This window comes from Panicum hallii, chromosome 9 (assembly GCF_002211085.1).
Source record: "Panicum hallii strain FIL2 chromosome 9, PHallii_v3.1, whole genome shotgun sequence".
Lineage (NCBI taxonomy): Eukaryota > Viridiplantae > Streptophyta > Magnoliopsida > Poales > Poaceae > Panicum > Panicum hallii.
In genome coordinates this window covers 434,438-449,632 of record NC_038050.1, presented here as the reverse complement: position 1 = coordinate 449,632, position 15,195 = coordinate 434,438, and the positions used below count along the sequence as shown (strand labels likewise).

The 15,195-nt window shown below is 45.7% G+C and overlaps 3 protein-coding genes and 1 long non-coding RNA gene across 9 annotated transcripts; 1 reads left to right on the top strand and 3 right to left on the bottom strand.

Moving 5' to 3' along the window:
• Positions 1–1,823: 1,823 nt before the first annotated feature.
• Positions 1,824–5,415, bottom strand: LOC112875117 (probable xyloglucan endotransglucosylase/hydrolase protein 30). 2 transcript variants are annotated; one of them, XR_003225122.1, is made up of 4 exons: positions 4,976–5,415; positions 3,926–4,775; positions 2,608–2,679; positions 1,824–2,053 (listed from the first exon to the last, which is right to left on the bottom strand). XR_003225122.1 is itself a non-coding variant. In XM_025938833.1 (2 exons), exons 1-2 carry the CDS (start codon positions 5,282–5,284, stop codon positions 3,999–4,001), a joined length of 1,086 nt encoding a protein of 361 aa, XP_025794618.1. In that variant the 5' UTR covers positions 5,285–5,415; the 3' UTR covers positions 3,783–3,998. The 2 variants fall into 2 exon arrangements, 1 of the variants encoding a protein (XP_025794618.1); XM_025938833.1 differs by lacking the exons at positions 1,824–2,053; positions 2,608–2,679 and having other exon boundaries at positions 3,783–4,775.
• A 278-nt stretch (positions 5,416–5,693) lies between these two features.
• Positions 5,694–8,700, bottom strand: LOC112875119. Of its 3 annotated transcripts, XM_025938840.1 has the most exons (4): positions 8,559–8,700; positions 8,149–8,431; positions 7,250–7,416; positions 5,694–7,028 (listed from the first exon to the last, which is right to left on the bottom strand). In XM_025938840.1, exons 1-4 carry the CDS (start codon positions 8,609–8,611, stop codon positions 6,695–6,697), a joined length of 837 nt encoding a protein of 278 aa, XP_025794625.1. In that variant the 5' UTR covers positions 8,612–8,700; the 3' UTR covers positions 5,694–6,694. The 3 variants fall into 3 exon arrangements, with proteins under 3 accessions (XP_025794625.1, XP_025794623.1, XP_025794624.1); XM_025938838.1 differs by lacking the exon at positions 8,559–8,700 and having other exon boundaries at positions 8,149–8,554; XM_025938839.1 differs by lacking the exon at positions 8,559–8,700 and having other exon boundaries at positions 7,250–7,404; positions 8,149–8,554.
• LOC112875125 lies at positions 8,265–9,070 on the top strand. The gene is made up of 2 exons (XR_003225123.1): positions 8,265–8,404; positions 8,527–9,070. It is a non-coding gene; the product is annotated as an uncharacterized LOC112875125 (long non-coding RNA).
• Positions 9,071–9,213: 143 nt separating this feature from the next.
• On the bottom strand, positions 9,214–14,447 carry LOC112875113 (inactive poly [ADP-ribose] polymerase RCD1-like). 3 transcript variants are annotated; one of them, XM_025938829.1, is made up of 8 exons: positions 14,141–14,447; positions 13,148–13,472; positions 11,575–12,809; positions 11,126–11,367; positions 10,964–11,040; positions 10,021–10,200; positions 9,825–9,920; positions 9,214–9,626 (listed from the first exon to the last, which is right to left on the bottom strand). In XM_025938829.1, exons 3-8 carry the CDS (start codon positions 12,645–12,647, stop codon positions 9,570–9,572), a joined length of 1,725 nt encoding a protein of 574 aa, XP_025794614.1. In that variant the 5' UTR covers positions 12,648–12,809; positions 13,148–13,472; positions 14,141–14,447; the 3' UTR covers positions 9,214–9,569. The 3 variants fall into 3 exon arrangements, with proteins under 3 accessions (XP_025794614.1, XP_025794612.1, XP_025794613.1); XM_025938827.1 differs by lacking the exon at positions 13,148–13,472; XM_025938828.1 differs by lacking the exon at positions 14,141–14,447 and having other exon boundaries at positions 13,148–13,485.
• Positions 14,448–15,195: the final 748 nt, after the last annotated feature.

The following is a 15,195-nucleotide window of genomic DNA, read 5'->3' as shown; positions in this document are numbered from 1 at the left end:
TCGTATGAGGCCATCTACATGGCACTTGCCGTCAGCTACTTACTATATACGCCGTTGGATTAGTCGTGCTGCTCAGTTTCTTGCTGACCTTTCTTTATTTTCCTTTTGAGATGCGCTCAACTTTCTTGAAATTCCTGCCGGCCCTTGAAAACCCACCTCTACACCCCTATACTCAAACCCTTGAATCGCATACCTTAACCTTGAGTGTGTATATAGTTGTGCATTTCCACCACAGTTAAAGATTGCTGACAGACCTTGCTGTAGTAGTTGGGAGGCACAGAATTCGGTTGAGGGATGTGGCAGAGATAAGAGTCGTCGACCACTACACACATCAGTTGAAAGAAACGAGTGGTGGTTTTCAGCAACATTCTACCTGATGATTGCAGCTAGGTTGAAATAATTTTCTGGTGGTTTTCAAATCGGCAGCCCATCAGACGCTCCGCCGTAACATCTAAATCAAATGTTTGCAACACCAAAAGTTTATATTTGCAACATCAGAAAATATGCGTAAAAATATCTCAATATAAACATCCTATTCTAGGAGTAAAAGTCCCACCTCAACATTAGAACTTGTTTCATACAACATTTCCAAACAAATCAACATATGGTTGGTGAGCTTGAGCTCCTACAGGTGAAACACTAAAAACAAACAATGCAACATGAAAAATGAACAGATGAAACATCAAAAGCAGCAGTTGCAACAATTAAACATCTTAAAAATCGATCGTGCAACATCACACAAGATGCATATGTCTGCAACATCGCACGTATCTATATAACTTGCAACATCCAAAAATCTATACCGTGACATCATGAGGTAACTACTGCAACGTAACTGTCGAGAAGAAGTGTCTTCACCTATCTACAAACACTCCTCCGCTCTTTCCATGGCCGTCGCTGAGCACGAAGCAGGATGAGTCACGAAGTAGGAGCTTCATCATCTCCGTTGAGGAGGCTGCTGCTCAGCACCATTGCCTCCGCGTTGACACCATCAGCTCCAAGCCACTCTGGGAATGTCGGCGGCCTTGCTCACGCCGCTATCTACTCCCGTGTCCTGCGCGCGTCCGGCCCACCGTTTTCACTGCAACGCAACAACGTACATGGTCGAGACCATGGCTTTGCGCCATGGGTGAAGAAGACGTCATCCCCCTCTTCGATTTCTTCCGGTGGGGATGGGAAGTTGCAGCCGCGTTGTCGAGCGTGGGCGAAGAATGAGCTGCTGCTGCCACCGGGCACGAGAGCAGCATGCGCGCGGTCGGACAGCCAGACGGTGGCGTCAGTTGTTTGGAGTAGGGAGAGATCACGATTTCAAATACTTGTTAGCATTACCGTTTTCAAATACTTGTGTTAAGAGAGAGGCTAATGGAACAGCCGGCTGCCGGCTATACCCAAATGCCGCGTCAGCTTTACATTATTGTAAAAGATTGGTGGTGGAGCTGCAGAACAGTACACCAGCCAGCTCTGTCGCCCGCACTGGCTGAGGGCGAACGTTTTCTCCTAAAACGAGAGAGAAATCCCTGAGGCCTCATTCGGCAGCAGGTGGATCAGTCCCACCCTGAATGCTTCCAGGCCAAGAATCAAGTGAAACCGGTTGGGTCACTTAATCCTGTCGGATTCAATTCCAGACAAGGAATCATTGCTTCCCCTCAAAATTGTTGTTCGGCTTCACAGGAATAAAACCTTCTCCACTTCAGCATCAAACATTGCGCCTTACAAGTTCACCGAAACAAAAAAAAAAACATTGCACATCGGTGCTGTTGACTTTTGAACTAGCCTGAATTCGCAAACATATTTGACTCTTCACCATATACTCTCAAACAAACTGAAAAGAAATACCCAGGTGCGAGTCTTTACATAAGAGACCTATTGAGTTATGTTTGAAAGATTGCCAAAGCAACAAATAAACAAAACTGATAAGGCTTATTCTCAAAATCCAATAGGTAGGTAACTTATGATGATGCAGGACAAAATAGCATGATAAATCCTCTTATACTCAAACCATGGCCTTGTCCTATGCCTTTCTAGCAGCATTGAGTATTGACCTTGGAGCCTTCTGCAACAAACCAACATGTAGTGTTCAGGGCATGCTTATTTTACCAAAATAAGCTATGTAACAGTCAATTACATTGTTTTCATGTTCTTGATACTAGCAAGCTATCTATGATTAACTGTAATCTACCGCTTATTTGTTGGTCTGGACAGGATGTAATTGTTGGGACACGGAGCAGGAGCAGGATCTGAAATGGGACACCTTCCCCAGCCCAAGCACGTGACCAGCTCCCAGATCAGCCAAGGAAGGGGAGATACTAGCATATAAGTACATAGGTCTACATTCTGAGTTTTACTAGCATATACATACTGTATTGGGCCACCACTGGGTGGCGCGCCGCGTGGCCGCCATCAACGCTGGTTTCTATGCTTAGCTCCAAAGCATATAAATTTATAATCATATAGATATATGAAAAAAAGCATCTAAACTGACTGATCAGCAAGCATTATAGTAAATTACTGATAGTGCAATTTCATAAATGAGACAACTATTATACATATATTTTCAATATAGTGCAATTTCATAAATAAGATAATCTGAATTAACTAGTGCGATACCTTTTGGAGTTGCAACCGGATCCCAAGAGGGGGAGGTTCACCTTCCCCAACTCTAAAGAGTGCTGGAAAGATCTACAAGTAACAAGAAAAAACCACTAGTCAAAAAAAATTGTGACAATGATAAACATTGCCATGAAAAAATTGTGCTACAACAAATTTCCCTAGCTCAAAAGTAGCAACCAAGAGAAATAAATACACTACAAACTACACAGTTTCAGATTACAGACAATGCCCTGCCATTAAATTTCTACTAATATTATCCCATTCACAAGCACCAGCATATAGTAGCAATCAATAAGCAAACAAGTAGCATGCACAAAAAATAATGTGTCAGCATTTACATGAACAGGTGAAGTAGTGAACATATAACAAACTTGCTCTTAGATCAACCTCAACAAAAAATAACTGATTCTCCTTAAATAGGGCAGTCAACCTAAAATGTTCCCAAAGAACAACAGCTTAATCTGCACACGAAGCTAACTTCTATAGTTAAATCATGTAGCTGTAGAAGCACCAATGTCAGCAACAATATAGAACAAGCCTATAGCGAAACATTTCAGCCAGTCAGTCAGTCATTCAGCGATAGAAACTTTTCAGGTTAAAGCAGCGAAACAGACAGCAAGCAAACTAGACAGGCTAAATAGTTATGATCGAGCTAAACACTGGAGCTCAAGTTCATTAACTGAAGAACATGTCAAATTGCTGTTACTGATGCCAAATAAGCTACTACTACTGCTACTGCCATCGATCATACAAAAGCACAATAAACTAGCAGACCAAGAGCTGCCTCATCACCCGCTGCCATCCTTCCTTCACTCCGGCAACTCATCACAACAGCTAGCCATAGCCAAGACCAAGCGCCGTCGCCTTCACCTCGCGAGAGAAGAAACGGGGAACGGATTGGAGCCGGAGGGTGTAGTAGGGCTCCTGGCTCCATTCCCGGGCCAGGCCGAAACGAACAGGTCGCACCTGACTTTGTTCTGGGCCGTTCCAATCCGTCCGGATTGGGCCTGAAGTGTTTTGTTTGGCTTGGCTCTGCTCTGCTATTGTTGGTGGTCAGGTCACGGGCGCTGAATGATGCCAGGAGTCAGTCACATGCGGTGGATTCGGATACCATTTCACGTGTTTGTTTCATTCATCTTGACCCTGCTACCCACTGGCCAGCCACGGACTGATTTCTCGCCTGCTTCGCTCACTGCTCGAGCGATGACAGTTTAAAAAACGCCTCTGGTTTGGATTACGAACCCGGCCAATGCGCTTTAATTTGGGACAAGAATGAAATTGCAAGCAGAGCAGAGCGGAGCAGAGCTACACCTACCCAAAATCGATGGAGTTCATTAAAATATTTAGTGGTGTGCCTTCACAGATCAGGTCAGGCCAGAATGCAATCATCAGTCGGCCTGCTGCAGCGACACCTGCTGCGTCGTTGCTGTGGCGGCGCGCCGCCTGCTGCCGGAGCTGGCGCGGACGCGGGGCCGCACCACCTTGGACTCGCCCCACTCCCAGAACTTCTGGCGCTCCTCCATGTTGACGTCGCACTCGGGGAACGGCGCCGGGTACCGGTTGGTGTCGTAGCACACCGTGTAGAGCATCTGCCGCTGCCGCCACCGCCGCATCTCCATCCGCTTCCGCGGCGTCATGATGGCGTACTCCGCCGTCATCAGCTCGAACTCGGAGCCCGCGCACCGGTCGTCCTCGTCCGAGCCCAGCTGCTGGAGCTGCAGCGCCGCTGGGTCGTCGCGCCTGGCGGCGGCGGCCGGGCAGCCGCGGAGCACGAGGTCGGAGAAGTCGGCCGTGAAGGGCCCGCGCTTGTAGTTGACCTTGTAGCGGCCGTTGTCGGTGGCCCAGGTGGAGCCGTCCCAGATGGTGGCGTAGAGCGCCATGGGCTTGGACGGGTAGTCGCCGCCCATGGCGCCGGAGCGGGGCACCTCGCGGACCGCCACGCCGTCCACGTAGAAGATGACCACGCGGGAGGACCAGAGGATGGAGAAGCGGTGCGCCTCCAGGGTCGGGTCGAAGGGCATCAGGTACCGCTCCTCGCGGCCACGGTCGGTGCTGCCGTTGCCGTACACGTTCGTCTGCAGCCGCCACTCGTGCCGCCGCCGGTTGCCAAGGAACTCGAAGTCAAGCTCGTCGTGGTTCTTCTCGAAGACGTCGCCGTTGGACAGCTGCAGCCACGCATTGCTTAGTCGATCACTAGCTAGCTGCTAATTGGACAATTAGGAAGTAATACTAGCTAGATAATTAGCAAGTAATATTCGTGATGATCAGATCAGATATTCATTCAGATTGATTGCTTGATTATTGGTGGAGTGGAGAAGTGGAGATATGTAATACTAATAATTAAGGAAGGTAAGCCATGACGTACGTAGAATGCGACGACTACGCCGGCGGTGTGGTCCTTTGGCAGCCTGATGTCTGCGCTGAAGAACCCGTGGTGGTAGTAGTGGGAGGAGATGAAGCCTGCGCCGGAGTAGCGGTTGAGCGTGAGGCTGACGGTGCGGCCGTCGGGGGAGCGCTCCATGTTGGCCTCCCCGAAGAGCGGCGTGAAGCCGTCGTCGAAGGTGATGGCACCGGGCACGTCCGACATCGCAGACACCAGCAGCAGCTGCGTCATGAGCAGCGCCGCCGCCGCCGCGACGAGCAGCCCTAGCTGCTGGTGCCAGCAGGCCACCATGGCCGCGCGATGGTCTGGCCGCCGCTCCTATCTAGGTATAGGTATAGCAGTAGTGTAAGGTGATTGCTACAGCCACTAGCGCACAGCGGCACGCGTCTCCGTCTGATTGCTGCCTGCTTTAGGAGGTAATGAAGGTAGGCAGGCAAAGAAACAAGAGACGGGCTGATGACCTGACGACTGAGGACGAGAGGTGGGAAGGAGGAGGAGGAGGAGACTGGCCGGCCGGGCAATCCAATGGGCACCACAAGCAAATTAAAGCAGCAAGGAAATAAACATGGAAATGAATTATAAAGATGCTTCGTATCCGCATGAATAGAGCGTATAGATAGGTAGATACTACGAAGAGGCGAATTGGAGGCTGCTGCTGGGGCGGGTGATGGAGTGGCCCTGCCGACCAAGCCATTATATGTTCCATTATTCCATCCTCAAATAGTTTCTCGATCATTGTGATCTTAGAGTTGCGTGTGTGTGTGTGAGAGAGAGAGAAGAGTAGCGGCTGGGGGTGCTATCTGGATGCTGCACCAACCAACCAACCATCCATGAGAGCAACAACACAATAGATTGAGATTCCTTGCATTGGCTTTCATGATTAGTAGTAGCTTGTTAATTAATTATATTAATTGGAGCACTTACGCTACCTTTATCCTGTGCCGGTGATTACTATAATCCTTCCTTCCTTCCGATATACTACTATAATACTGTACACATACGCATGGGTGCAATTGCATTGTGTATATATCGGTCTCATTCATCTAGCGGCACTCACGTCCTAATCCATACCATTACTAGCTAGCAGCTATTGTATATTAATAAAAGCAGGAGAATATATATATATATATATAATTAAGCTGCTGTTGATGATATCTATGGGTGTGTTTGGTTGGGCTGTGATTTTTGGAAAAGCTGTCGTGAGCTGTGGGCTGTGGAAAAGCTGCTGTGAAAAAACTGTTGTGGGAAAAGCAGAAGACCATTTGCTTAGAGCAGCTGTGAGCTGTGGGAAACTGTGTGCTGTGGGTGAAATACCTGTAATACCCCTGAAGGTTTGTGGAACTGTATATAAACCAAAATACTCGTACAAACATAATATGTTCACTATTTCGCATGTAAATATATCTTTTAAAAAAATATTAAATTTTCTAAATTTTTTATCTATATGGTCCACATCAATAGAACTGTAGCAATTACACAAGGTAAATGACTCATAAAATTATGATGTATGTCAACGTAACTATCCTCCTCTCGCACTAACCAAATCAGCAGCGCGCCTGGTAGGCTGGGGGGGGGGCTGACGAGCGGATGGGGATGTGAGGTAATAGAACGAACCGTTTTTCTCCATAACCAGTGGTAGGTGGGTAATTTGTTACCTCCAAAGCCACTGAAGGCAGGAGGAAGGTGCTTTTTGCATTTGTACTAAGGTGAAAGCTGCTTTTGGACAAAGTACTTAGAGCCTTTAAACCCTTTAATTTGGTTAGCTTTTAGTTTTTGCAAAAGCAAAAGCAAGTGCAAAAGTCCAACCAAACGCACCCTGTATCCAGCAGCAGCAGCAGGCAACGAACGAGTAATAGTAATATAGTAATATATAGGAATAATTTGCTCCTCACATGCATCAACGTGGCAAGGTCCGGCAGTTGCAGGGCATGCCTGCCTGCCTAAGTGGATGGATAATGGACGATCATTGTGAACTTGCTGCATTTTGGTGACCTGCCTTGCATGCTGATCGATGGTAGGCCAATGCATGCAGGCCCTGAAACATAATTAACTATATATGAACAGTACTAGCCAACAAATAGTGATCATGCAGATGCCTAAGGAATTACATGAAGAAGAAAATGCATGTTCACTTCTAGCTATCCTATGGTTATACCAGCGCATGTGCTGTTAGTTGCAATAATATTTTTGTTGTGATAGATGATAGTATCTAGTACATGTATGTCTGTTGCGACTGAACTGGATCTGCATGCCTACCTGCGAGTACTGGCATATATAGTATTGCTATTGTATACATACGGAAGCTCGAGCTCAGCTGTATGGTAGTTGATTGGTTGCACTGTCAGCTCTGCTGGCTGGGTCATGTTGCTGATTGCCATTGCCAGCCATTCAACCGTAGCATGCTGACCGACCTGTGTGCAAATCTATATATCACAAGTATTATATATGCCATTATATTATTTTGTTATACATTCTTTTTCATCTAAAGAAAATACTGAATACTCATGGCTAACACATGAATGCTTGGCTGACTCATGACGACTGAGATGTCGTATGTATCGGACATCAACCTCATGAACACGCAATTAGCTTTATCTATCCTTCTTGTACTAAATGCGAGGCCTGAAAATGACACGCGGCCCCTCCCTCTCGTAGTGGCCCGACGTCGACGCGCACAACACAACATGTAGCATCGCAGGCCTGAGAAAGATCTCCTTCCTCTGCCTTATGATCGCTACGTATCCTTATATGAAAAAGAAATAAATTGGATCCTATCTTAAAATAATATAGGGTTTAAGAGAAAAAATAGTCTCCAACAGAAGTTCTATTTTAAAAAAACAATTTAGAAGTCAGTCTTCCGGATTGACTCAATTGGTTGGATCCTATCTTTCTTTTACCACGGAATCTAACTGACAGAGACTTCTTAACCCAACACCTCCGCTCCAATCTTTCCCTAATTAGTTGTAAATGACATGATTTAAGACCCCGCTGTTGAAGTATAAGCTTTTTTTACTCTAAACACATTAAATATATCCCTAATATAAATTATAGAATTCAAATATAGCACTGCTAGTTGGAGATGCTCCAAGCATCCGTTTAGCATCCAAAACAACCTATTTCCAACTTCGACCTGGAGTTCGGAGAAAATTACCTACCTTTACCCCGCCGCCGGGAAGGTGCGTCCTCCCCCTCTCCTTCCCCTCCTGCGCCTTCCCGGTTTTCCTCCCTTCCCTCCCCCATCTAGTGGCCCAATGGCCCTGCTCGCCGGACTCCAGATCCGGCCGGGGAAGGAGCCACGGCCTTCTGTGGCCGCCCATCCCTACAAGTACTGAGGCCGCCTCCCCCGTTTCCTGCAGGAAGCTGCCGCCGCCGCCTCCCTGCACCAAGCCGGCGTTGCCTTCCTGCAACGAGGTATATCCTTGCCCTCTCTGTCCCTCCCTTTTATCAATTGCAAAATTGATTGTATAAAATCGATTGTATTTATTACCGAGACACTTGGACAGCATCAAAATTGGTGCACTTCGATCTTGCAGTTTAGTGAGATGCGGGGAGGAAGGAGTTCAACCTCTTCCAGCGCGCCGCGGCGGTGGGGCTCGACGCCTTCGAGAAAGGGTTCATGGCAGACGTCCTTCATCCTATGGGAGAGCTCCTGCGACTGTGCCGCGAGGAGCAGGGCCCCCGCGCTGGGCGCCGTGGCTGTTCCTGTTCGGGGTCAATGACGACGTCAGGTGGGGCACCGCCCCTACCCTAGCCGTGCACCGATGGCGCCGCATCGGGGCGGGCGGGCTCAAGGGGAGATTCCTGTTCTCCGTCGCCGGCGTCGTTGATCTTGGCGTGCACGGCGGCGTCCCGAGGAAGAAGAAGATAGGATCGAGAGGATGGCATGTGGCCCCACGAGTTAAGAGGGGCAAAAGGACAATCCACCCTCCAAGCCCTCTATCCTGGACGGGGGGCACCCAAAAGCTAGCTTCAGCTGAAGCTGCTGCCCAGACAGAGTTTGAGCGATGCGCCAAACAGACCCTAAATTAACAACAAATGTTAGAAGGAGCTTAATTAACAACCGGGAGGTTTACTGTTTACGCTGAGGCTAAAATTAAGATATAGCTGTGCCTCTGAAGTCGATTACTGCTGCCTGCAGCAGGCACTACGAGACCAGACAGGCAGACATCAGCTGCTACCAGATATTAAAATAAAAGAAAAATGTGAAGACAGATCAAGCGTGGAACAAACTGAAAATGCCGAGCAAACTCATGAATGTATAAGAAAGAGAGAACCGGGTGGATGAAATCATTGACCTATCTAAGGTTACTTATAGACTACACAGAAAGCAGATTGCGGTCTGGATTTCACTGAGGTAACTGAAATACACCACTAGTAATAATTATTATCTGAGTTTCTAATTTGTCAAGACCTAAAGAGTTTTTGAGTCTGAGATTGCTACTACAACAGTACCACCATGTCATGGAGGGACTTCCTAACTCCCTCCTCCCGACTCCAAGCGCTGTGTTTGGCCATGTCGACAAAGCATGCATCTGTGTACGTTATTCCTCCAGATAAGGCTTAAACAACTGTAATATCACTCCCTCCCCCTTCCCAGTGCTCTTGGTAGCCCAGCTGCTGCCATCGGAGGGAACTGCAAAAGCCATCATCACCGTAGTTAGGATTGTTCCACTCACAACTCAACATGCATCGCTCAATCACGGATGTAACCATTATAGGTGACAGTGTGACCTTGATTGCACATACATAACAAGCTTAACTCATGGAAAGGACTTGGAAACAGTATAAGTGTCATACTAAACAGCAGCAGAACCTAAGAAAAGAAAAATACCTTCTGCTGAAGCCTCATTACTGTAGAAACCAGTATCTTATCACCAATTATTTGCCTCATCCGTATCACCAAGTCACTCCTGCTAATCTTTTTACTCTGTTTCGAAATTACAAGGCACACAATGGTTAGCATGCCACTAAGCATATGAATGCAACCGGAAACTAACCTCAAATGGGAGAAAAAGAACATTCACAACCTTAAACTCTTCATAGTATCTGATGACCAAGTCCATGTCTGAACGAGGCACTTTTGTAGAAATGGCAGCAAAAAGCATTGAAAAGGGCATCCACGGTGAGGAGGGAGCCCTTGGAGCCCGCCGCAACTTAGGTGCTTCTTGTTCAACAGCAGATGGCGCCAAGGTTTGGAACCTATCCCCCTGATTGAAACAAACAAGGAAGAAAATGACAAAGCTGGAAGTTACAAGAAAATTGCCATATCAAAACTTTGCTTCAGGTAAGCTCAGCGACTAGATGGTCAGCTATTCAACTATGTATCAACTTTGTGGAGAACACAACTGATGGCATCAGGTAAAGATGGGTAGTACAGGGAAGTTGGACCAAAAGAGCACCAATCATTCCAACAGTTCTCATTTACATCCAAAGAATACAGAACAAAGCACACGTTTTTTTGTCAAACTATAAAATCTTAGTGTATAACGTCCCCATTTTCAGGACTAGATGAGCAATATGCTGACATTGTTCCATTTCTTACTTGGAAAATGTGACCTCCCATGATTCTAAAATTTCTTATATTTACATTAAAACCAAAGCAAATTACAGCATTCAATTTTATCTATGTAGAGCACTATCAGAAATAAAGACTTTAACAAGTAGACATGGTAGCTACAGGATCAGGATTTCCTGCAACGGCCATTTGAAGACTTAGCCGCAAGAATGTTAATAAAAGGCAACCTATTTAAACATTGGGTCATTATTTGGCAATAAAAAAAGAAAATGATACAAAGGAGATATGCTCACATCCTTTTACATTAAATCATGTTATAGATCAATACATTCAGGTACGAGCTACAAAACGTGCAGTATGCAACAAATATTAGGCATACGTGTGTCACTCCATATACAGGATGCTAAAATTGAGCTACAAATGATAACACATAAGCTGAATCCCAAGAAGCATACCTTGGTTTGATTGTCTGGAGAACCGGAACTTATGATCTCAGATATGTTGGACACGCTATCCTTTGAGACTAAATATTCTGCAGCAGTACCGAATAAATTGTGCTGGGTAAACAATATCACAGAAGGAAAATGGAAGAGAGAAAAAGATCTATAAAGTAGTACCATTGATCATGGGAGGTACTTTAACAATAACAGCATATTCAGCATATATCCGTTTATGCAAATTAGCATCCCATATGATGTAATGCTTTGGATTTTGGAGATCGTCCACGCCACTATCAAAACTTTCATTGCTTGGCTGGAATTGCTTTGATCCAGGCAAAACAACCTCAACATTACCCATTATTACACGACATAACATCATTCTGATGATGCCATTTTCATGGAAATCTGAATAGCTGGCACTGTAAATAAACCTCAAGTAAGACTATGAGAAGCATTATTTAATCAAAGCAACAGAAACAACATGAGTAGCAAAGGTAAAGTTCTAAACTACTAGTTGCAATGAAGAAACGTATAAAGGGAGAACAGTAGATCTAAAGACAGCAAATGAGTTATGGCATAGGACTAAGAGCACATACAATAAATCCTGAAACAGAAAAAATGTTTACCATGAATTTGAGCAGTTTGCTGGAGCAAGACAAGTTCCAAGACCAAGTGTGTGGACCTGCTGAGGTTTTGCAATTTCCAAAGCACCTCGCATCATCATCTCCTCCATACTACCTCTCGAGCAAGGAAGCCAAGCATAACGGACATTTGCATTCCCACGACGGCTTTTGGTCACTTCTACCTCCTCCTGGAAAAGACCAGAACGAACTTGCCCATGCTGATCTAGCAGTGGTGTTCTATATATACCAATAATATCTTTTTCCTTAAAAGGCTGGCCTAGTTCTTGGAGTAACAACTTCCGCACAGCTGAATCAACACGTGGACCATTGTTTCGCTTGCCAATGGCAGCTTGTACGGTTCCACTAGAATATTCATTCAAATGGATTGAAGGACCTGATTTATTTTTACCAATACCTTCAGCAAGTTTGTTATGAGCTTTTAGGTTGTCCTCCTCGATATTATTTATCCTCTTACCATAAGATACTACTCCACCAACAGATACTGAACTTGAGCTTTCAGCTACACTTGTAGACATCCCAGCACGTTCAGCAGCTTCACCTTTCTCGAGCTGAGATGGTTTAGATGTGTACAATCCAGCAGATAAATCTGGAAAGAAGCCTTTGCCATGATCATCAACCCATGCTAGTGGATTGTTTGTGGTCATCTCATAATCTAGACAAATCATATGAATGAAGTCCAACAAGATGTGTTTGTTCTGGAACACGGCAGTAGTAATTGGCCTCTTCAACTGGAAGTCCCGTTGTGCTAGATTGACAACATCCTCTGGAAAATCACTCCAGTCACCATGTTGGTAGAAAAGCACACGCACAGGCAGCCCACTTTCCTTAAAGTTCCAATACGACTCCAATATACCTCCACTCCCACAGGAAGTCACTTTAGACTTCTTACATTGAGCTCTGTCATCAAATCTCACAAGGTGTATTCTTGGATCATGCTGAGACAACACCATTGCATCATTGCCCTCAGCGCACTCCATAGCAGCATCATGCTTTCGCTTGCGACCAGTGGCTTTGAGCACATGTTCACCCAATACCAGTATGTTCCTCTGTTCCATTTTCTATACAGTGACTCAACCCAAACCAGGTATTTTTCTTTACAGATTTACACTAATAGGTCAAAACAGTTTGTTAATCCTAACTACTGACACCTAGATTCTGTTAGCATAAAATTAACTCCAGAAGAAGCCACGCTATCCAAAACGGTAAGTGAAATGGACCTGAGACCAAAATGGAAAAAAGGGAAGGAATAAAAATGAATGAAATAGATAACTGTAGAGCACAAGTGGAGGACAAAAATGGAACTGTTGTGGTAAACAAATATTTATTTATGATAGCAGGACACAAAATGCATGAGTTAAGTAGTTAACTTTAAAATTTTCCTTGTTGACACATTGCTACTATTCTATTTCTTCCTAATGTAAGTAAAGGCCGTTACCCCCCAATGCCCATATTATTTAATATTTAAAGTTATCAATGCTTAATTGAATCCAGGGAGTTTTCTTGGTTGCAAATTGAATGCAATTAATAAAACAACTCTACCAGAGCGATTTTTTACCCTGCACAGAGTAGAGTTGTGTGTGCTTCACACCTTCTCTCTGGACACTGCTGCTCCAGGTACAGTAGGTGGCTGGTGCAGCCACAATGAGGCAGCAGCAGATAATAAAAGAGAGAAACCGAAGCGGCTGCCACAACAAGCATTAGCAGCATGTCTGTGTTGTAAAAAAGCCAGGTTATCTTTGGCTCTTCTCTGTGGCCATTGCCTAGGACAAATAAATGGTAGCCGTAGCGGCACCCCCAGAACAGTTCCATAGGAGTAAAAAGACCTTGTTATGTCCTCTCAAGAGCCTCAAATATATAGATAGATGATGACCCCTGAGGCCCTGATGCGCAAAGCTTGGTATGCTCATTAGGCAAAAATAGTAGCATTAGACAAATAGACTTTTCCCATGCTTATCTAGCATCTGCACTACATTACTTTGCTAATTAACAGGCGCACTACTTTGGTAATTAACAGGCGCAAAATGATATCGTGGATGACTGTGGGAAGACTACACAATATATACTAGTGAGAGAACATATGGTAAATTATCGCTGCTATATGTGGATGTGTACATAAAATTGGTAACAACAATAGCATCAATCACAAGTGGATGGGGGTACAACTGTGGGCCGGGTGAACTTTGAGCAAAGCAATGACTAACCAAGGCTTAGCACCTGCTGCAGTTGCCTAGGAGGAGAAATGAAATGAACAGCATGGACAATTATAGTTTTGTGATCAAAGTGTTTGAGACAGAATCGCTTTCCTATTGTGTCACTAGATGAAAAGGAATTGCTCTGCTCTAGGATATATACTATCCACCCTTGTACTACACAGCAAACGCATGGCAGGGAAAGGTGTAGATTCAAGTACACACATCATTGCACAAGAGGCTAGCACATGTAAACACTAAACCAAACATCATTCCTATGACTAAATTGAAGAATCCGAATTCCAAGTAGGAAGCAGAGCACAGAATAACAAGCAAAATCGGAGCACAGGCAACAGTACCTCATCGCCCCGGCGCGGCAGATTGGGTAGAGGAGATGTCTAGTCAAGCCGCAGTAGCTAGCTATATACGATATGGAATATGGATTGCAGCAATTCTTCTTGACTACTCCCGACGGATAAATGAAAGTAGAGATCAGGGGGAGGAAGGACAGGCAAGCATAGCATAGGATAATAGTCGGGGGGCCCTTTTAATCGGTGGACGGGCGCGCAGCCGGCCTCCTCCTCCGCCTTCCTTCCTGTGGGTGGGTCGTCCCTTCCGGTGGGCGAGAGGAGGGAGGAGAGAGGGGAAGGGGCGAGGCGGCGGCCCCCGGGGTACATGTAGATGTAGCGCCGGCCGACAGGGGCGGTCGGGGATCGGGCCGTCGGTCCCGTCCTGTGGGCGCCATCGGACGGTGGGGATGGGTTTGGGTTTCTTGGGGAGGGGGCTGGGCGGTGGGCTGCTGACCGCTGACGTGGTGGGTGTCTTCCTTTCCTGCTCGCTCCTCGTCTAATGGGCCTCATGTTTGGAGATAAGCTCAGCTGGGCCGAACTGGATCCGCAGGATTCATATGGTAAATGATGCTCTCGATGGGCGCGGCCCACAAAGCACCCAAGGCAAGCAGCAGGTCTGTTTGTTTCCGTCAAAAAGGCTGCATGCTTTTGCTTCACTGCCAGCTGCTCCATCCTGCAAAGCCGGCCCACAGATCGAGCATTGGTGATTGGCTATAGCCTACTACCGTGCCAGCTCCTTTGTCGCTTGATCGGTCACATCGGACCCTTTTTACTAGTTTTTATTTGCTTAATGTATATTTGCTGAGAATATAATAAACTTTAAAGTATTTTCGTAGCAACATTCAGTTGAGAACGGGAAGAGACTAGCACCATGGACTCGTTATATTCTTCAAACCTCCCATTGATTGATGCATGCAACTTTTAGTGATTCTGCAGTTCCATATCTATGCAACTCTTAAAAATCAATCGATTTTTTGTTAATAATCATACATAATCCTCACGTACGTGAATGCATGCATGGTAGTGTGCGATGTGTGGTTATTTATAAAAGGAGTAGTCTTTCT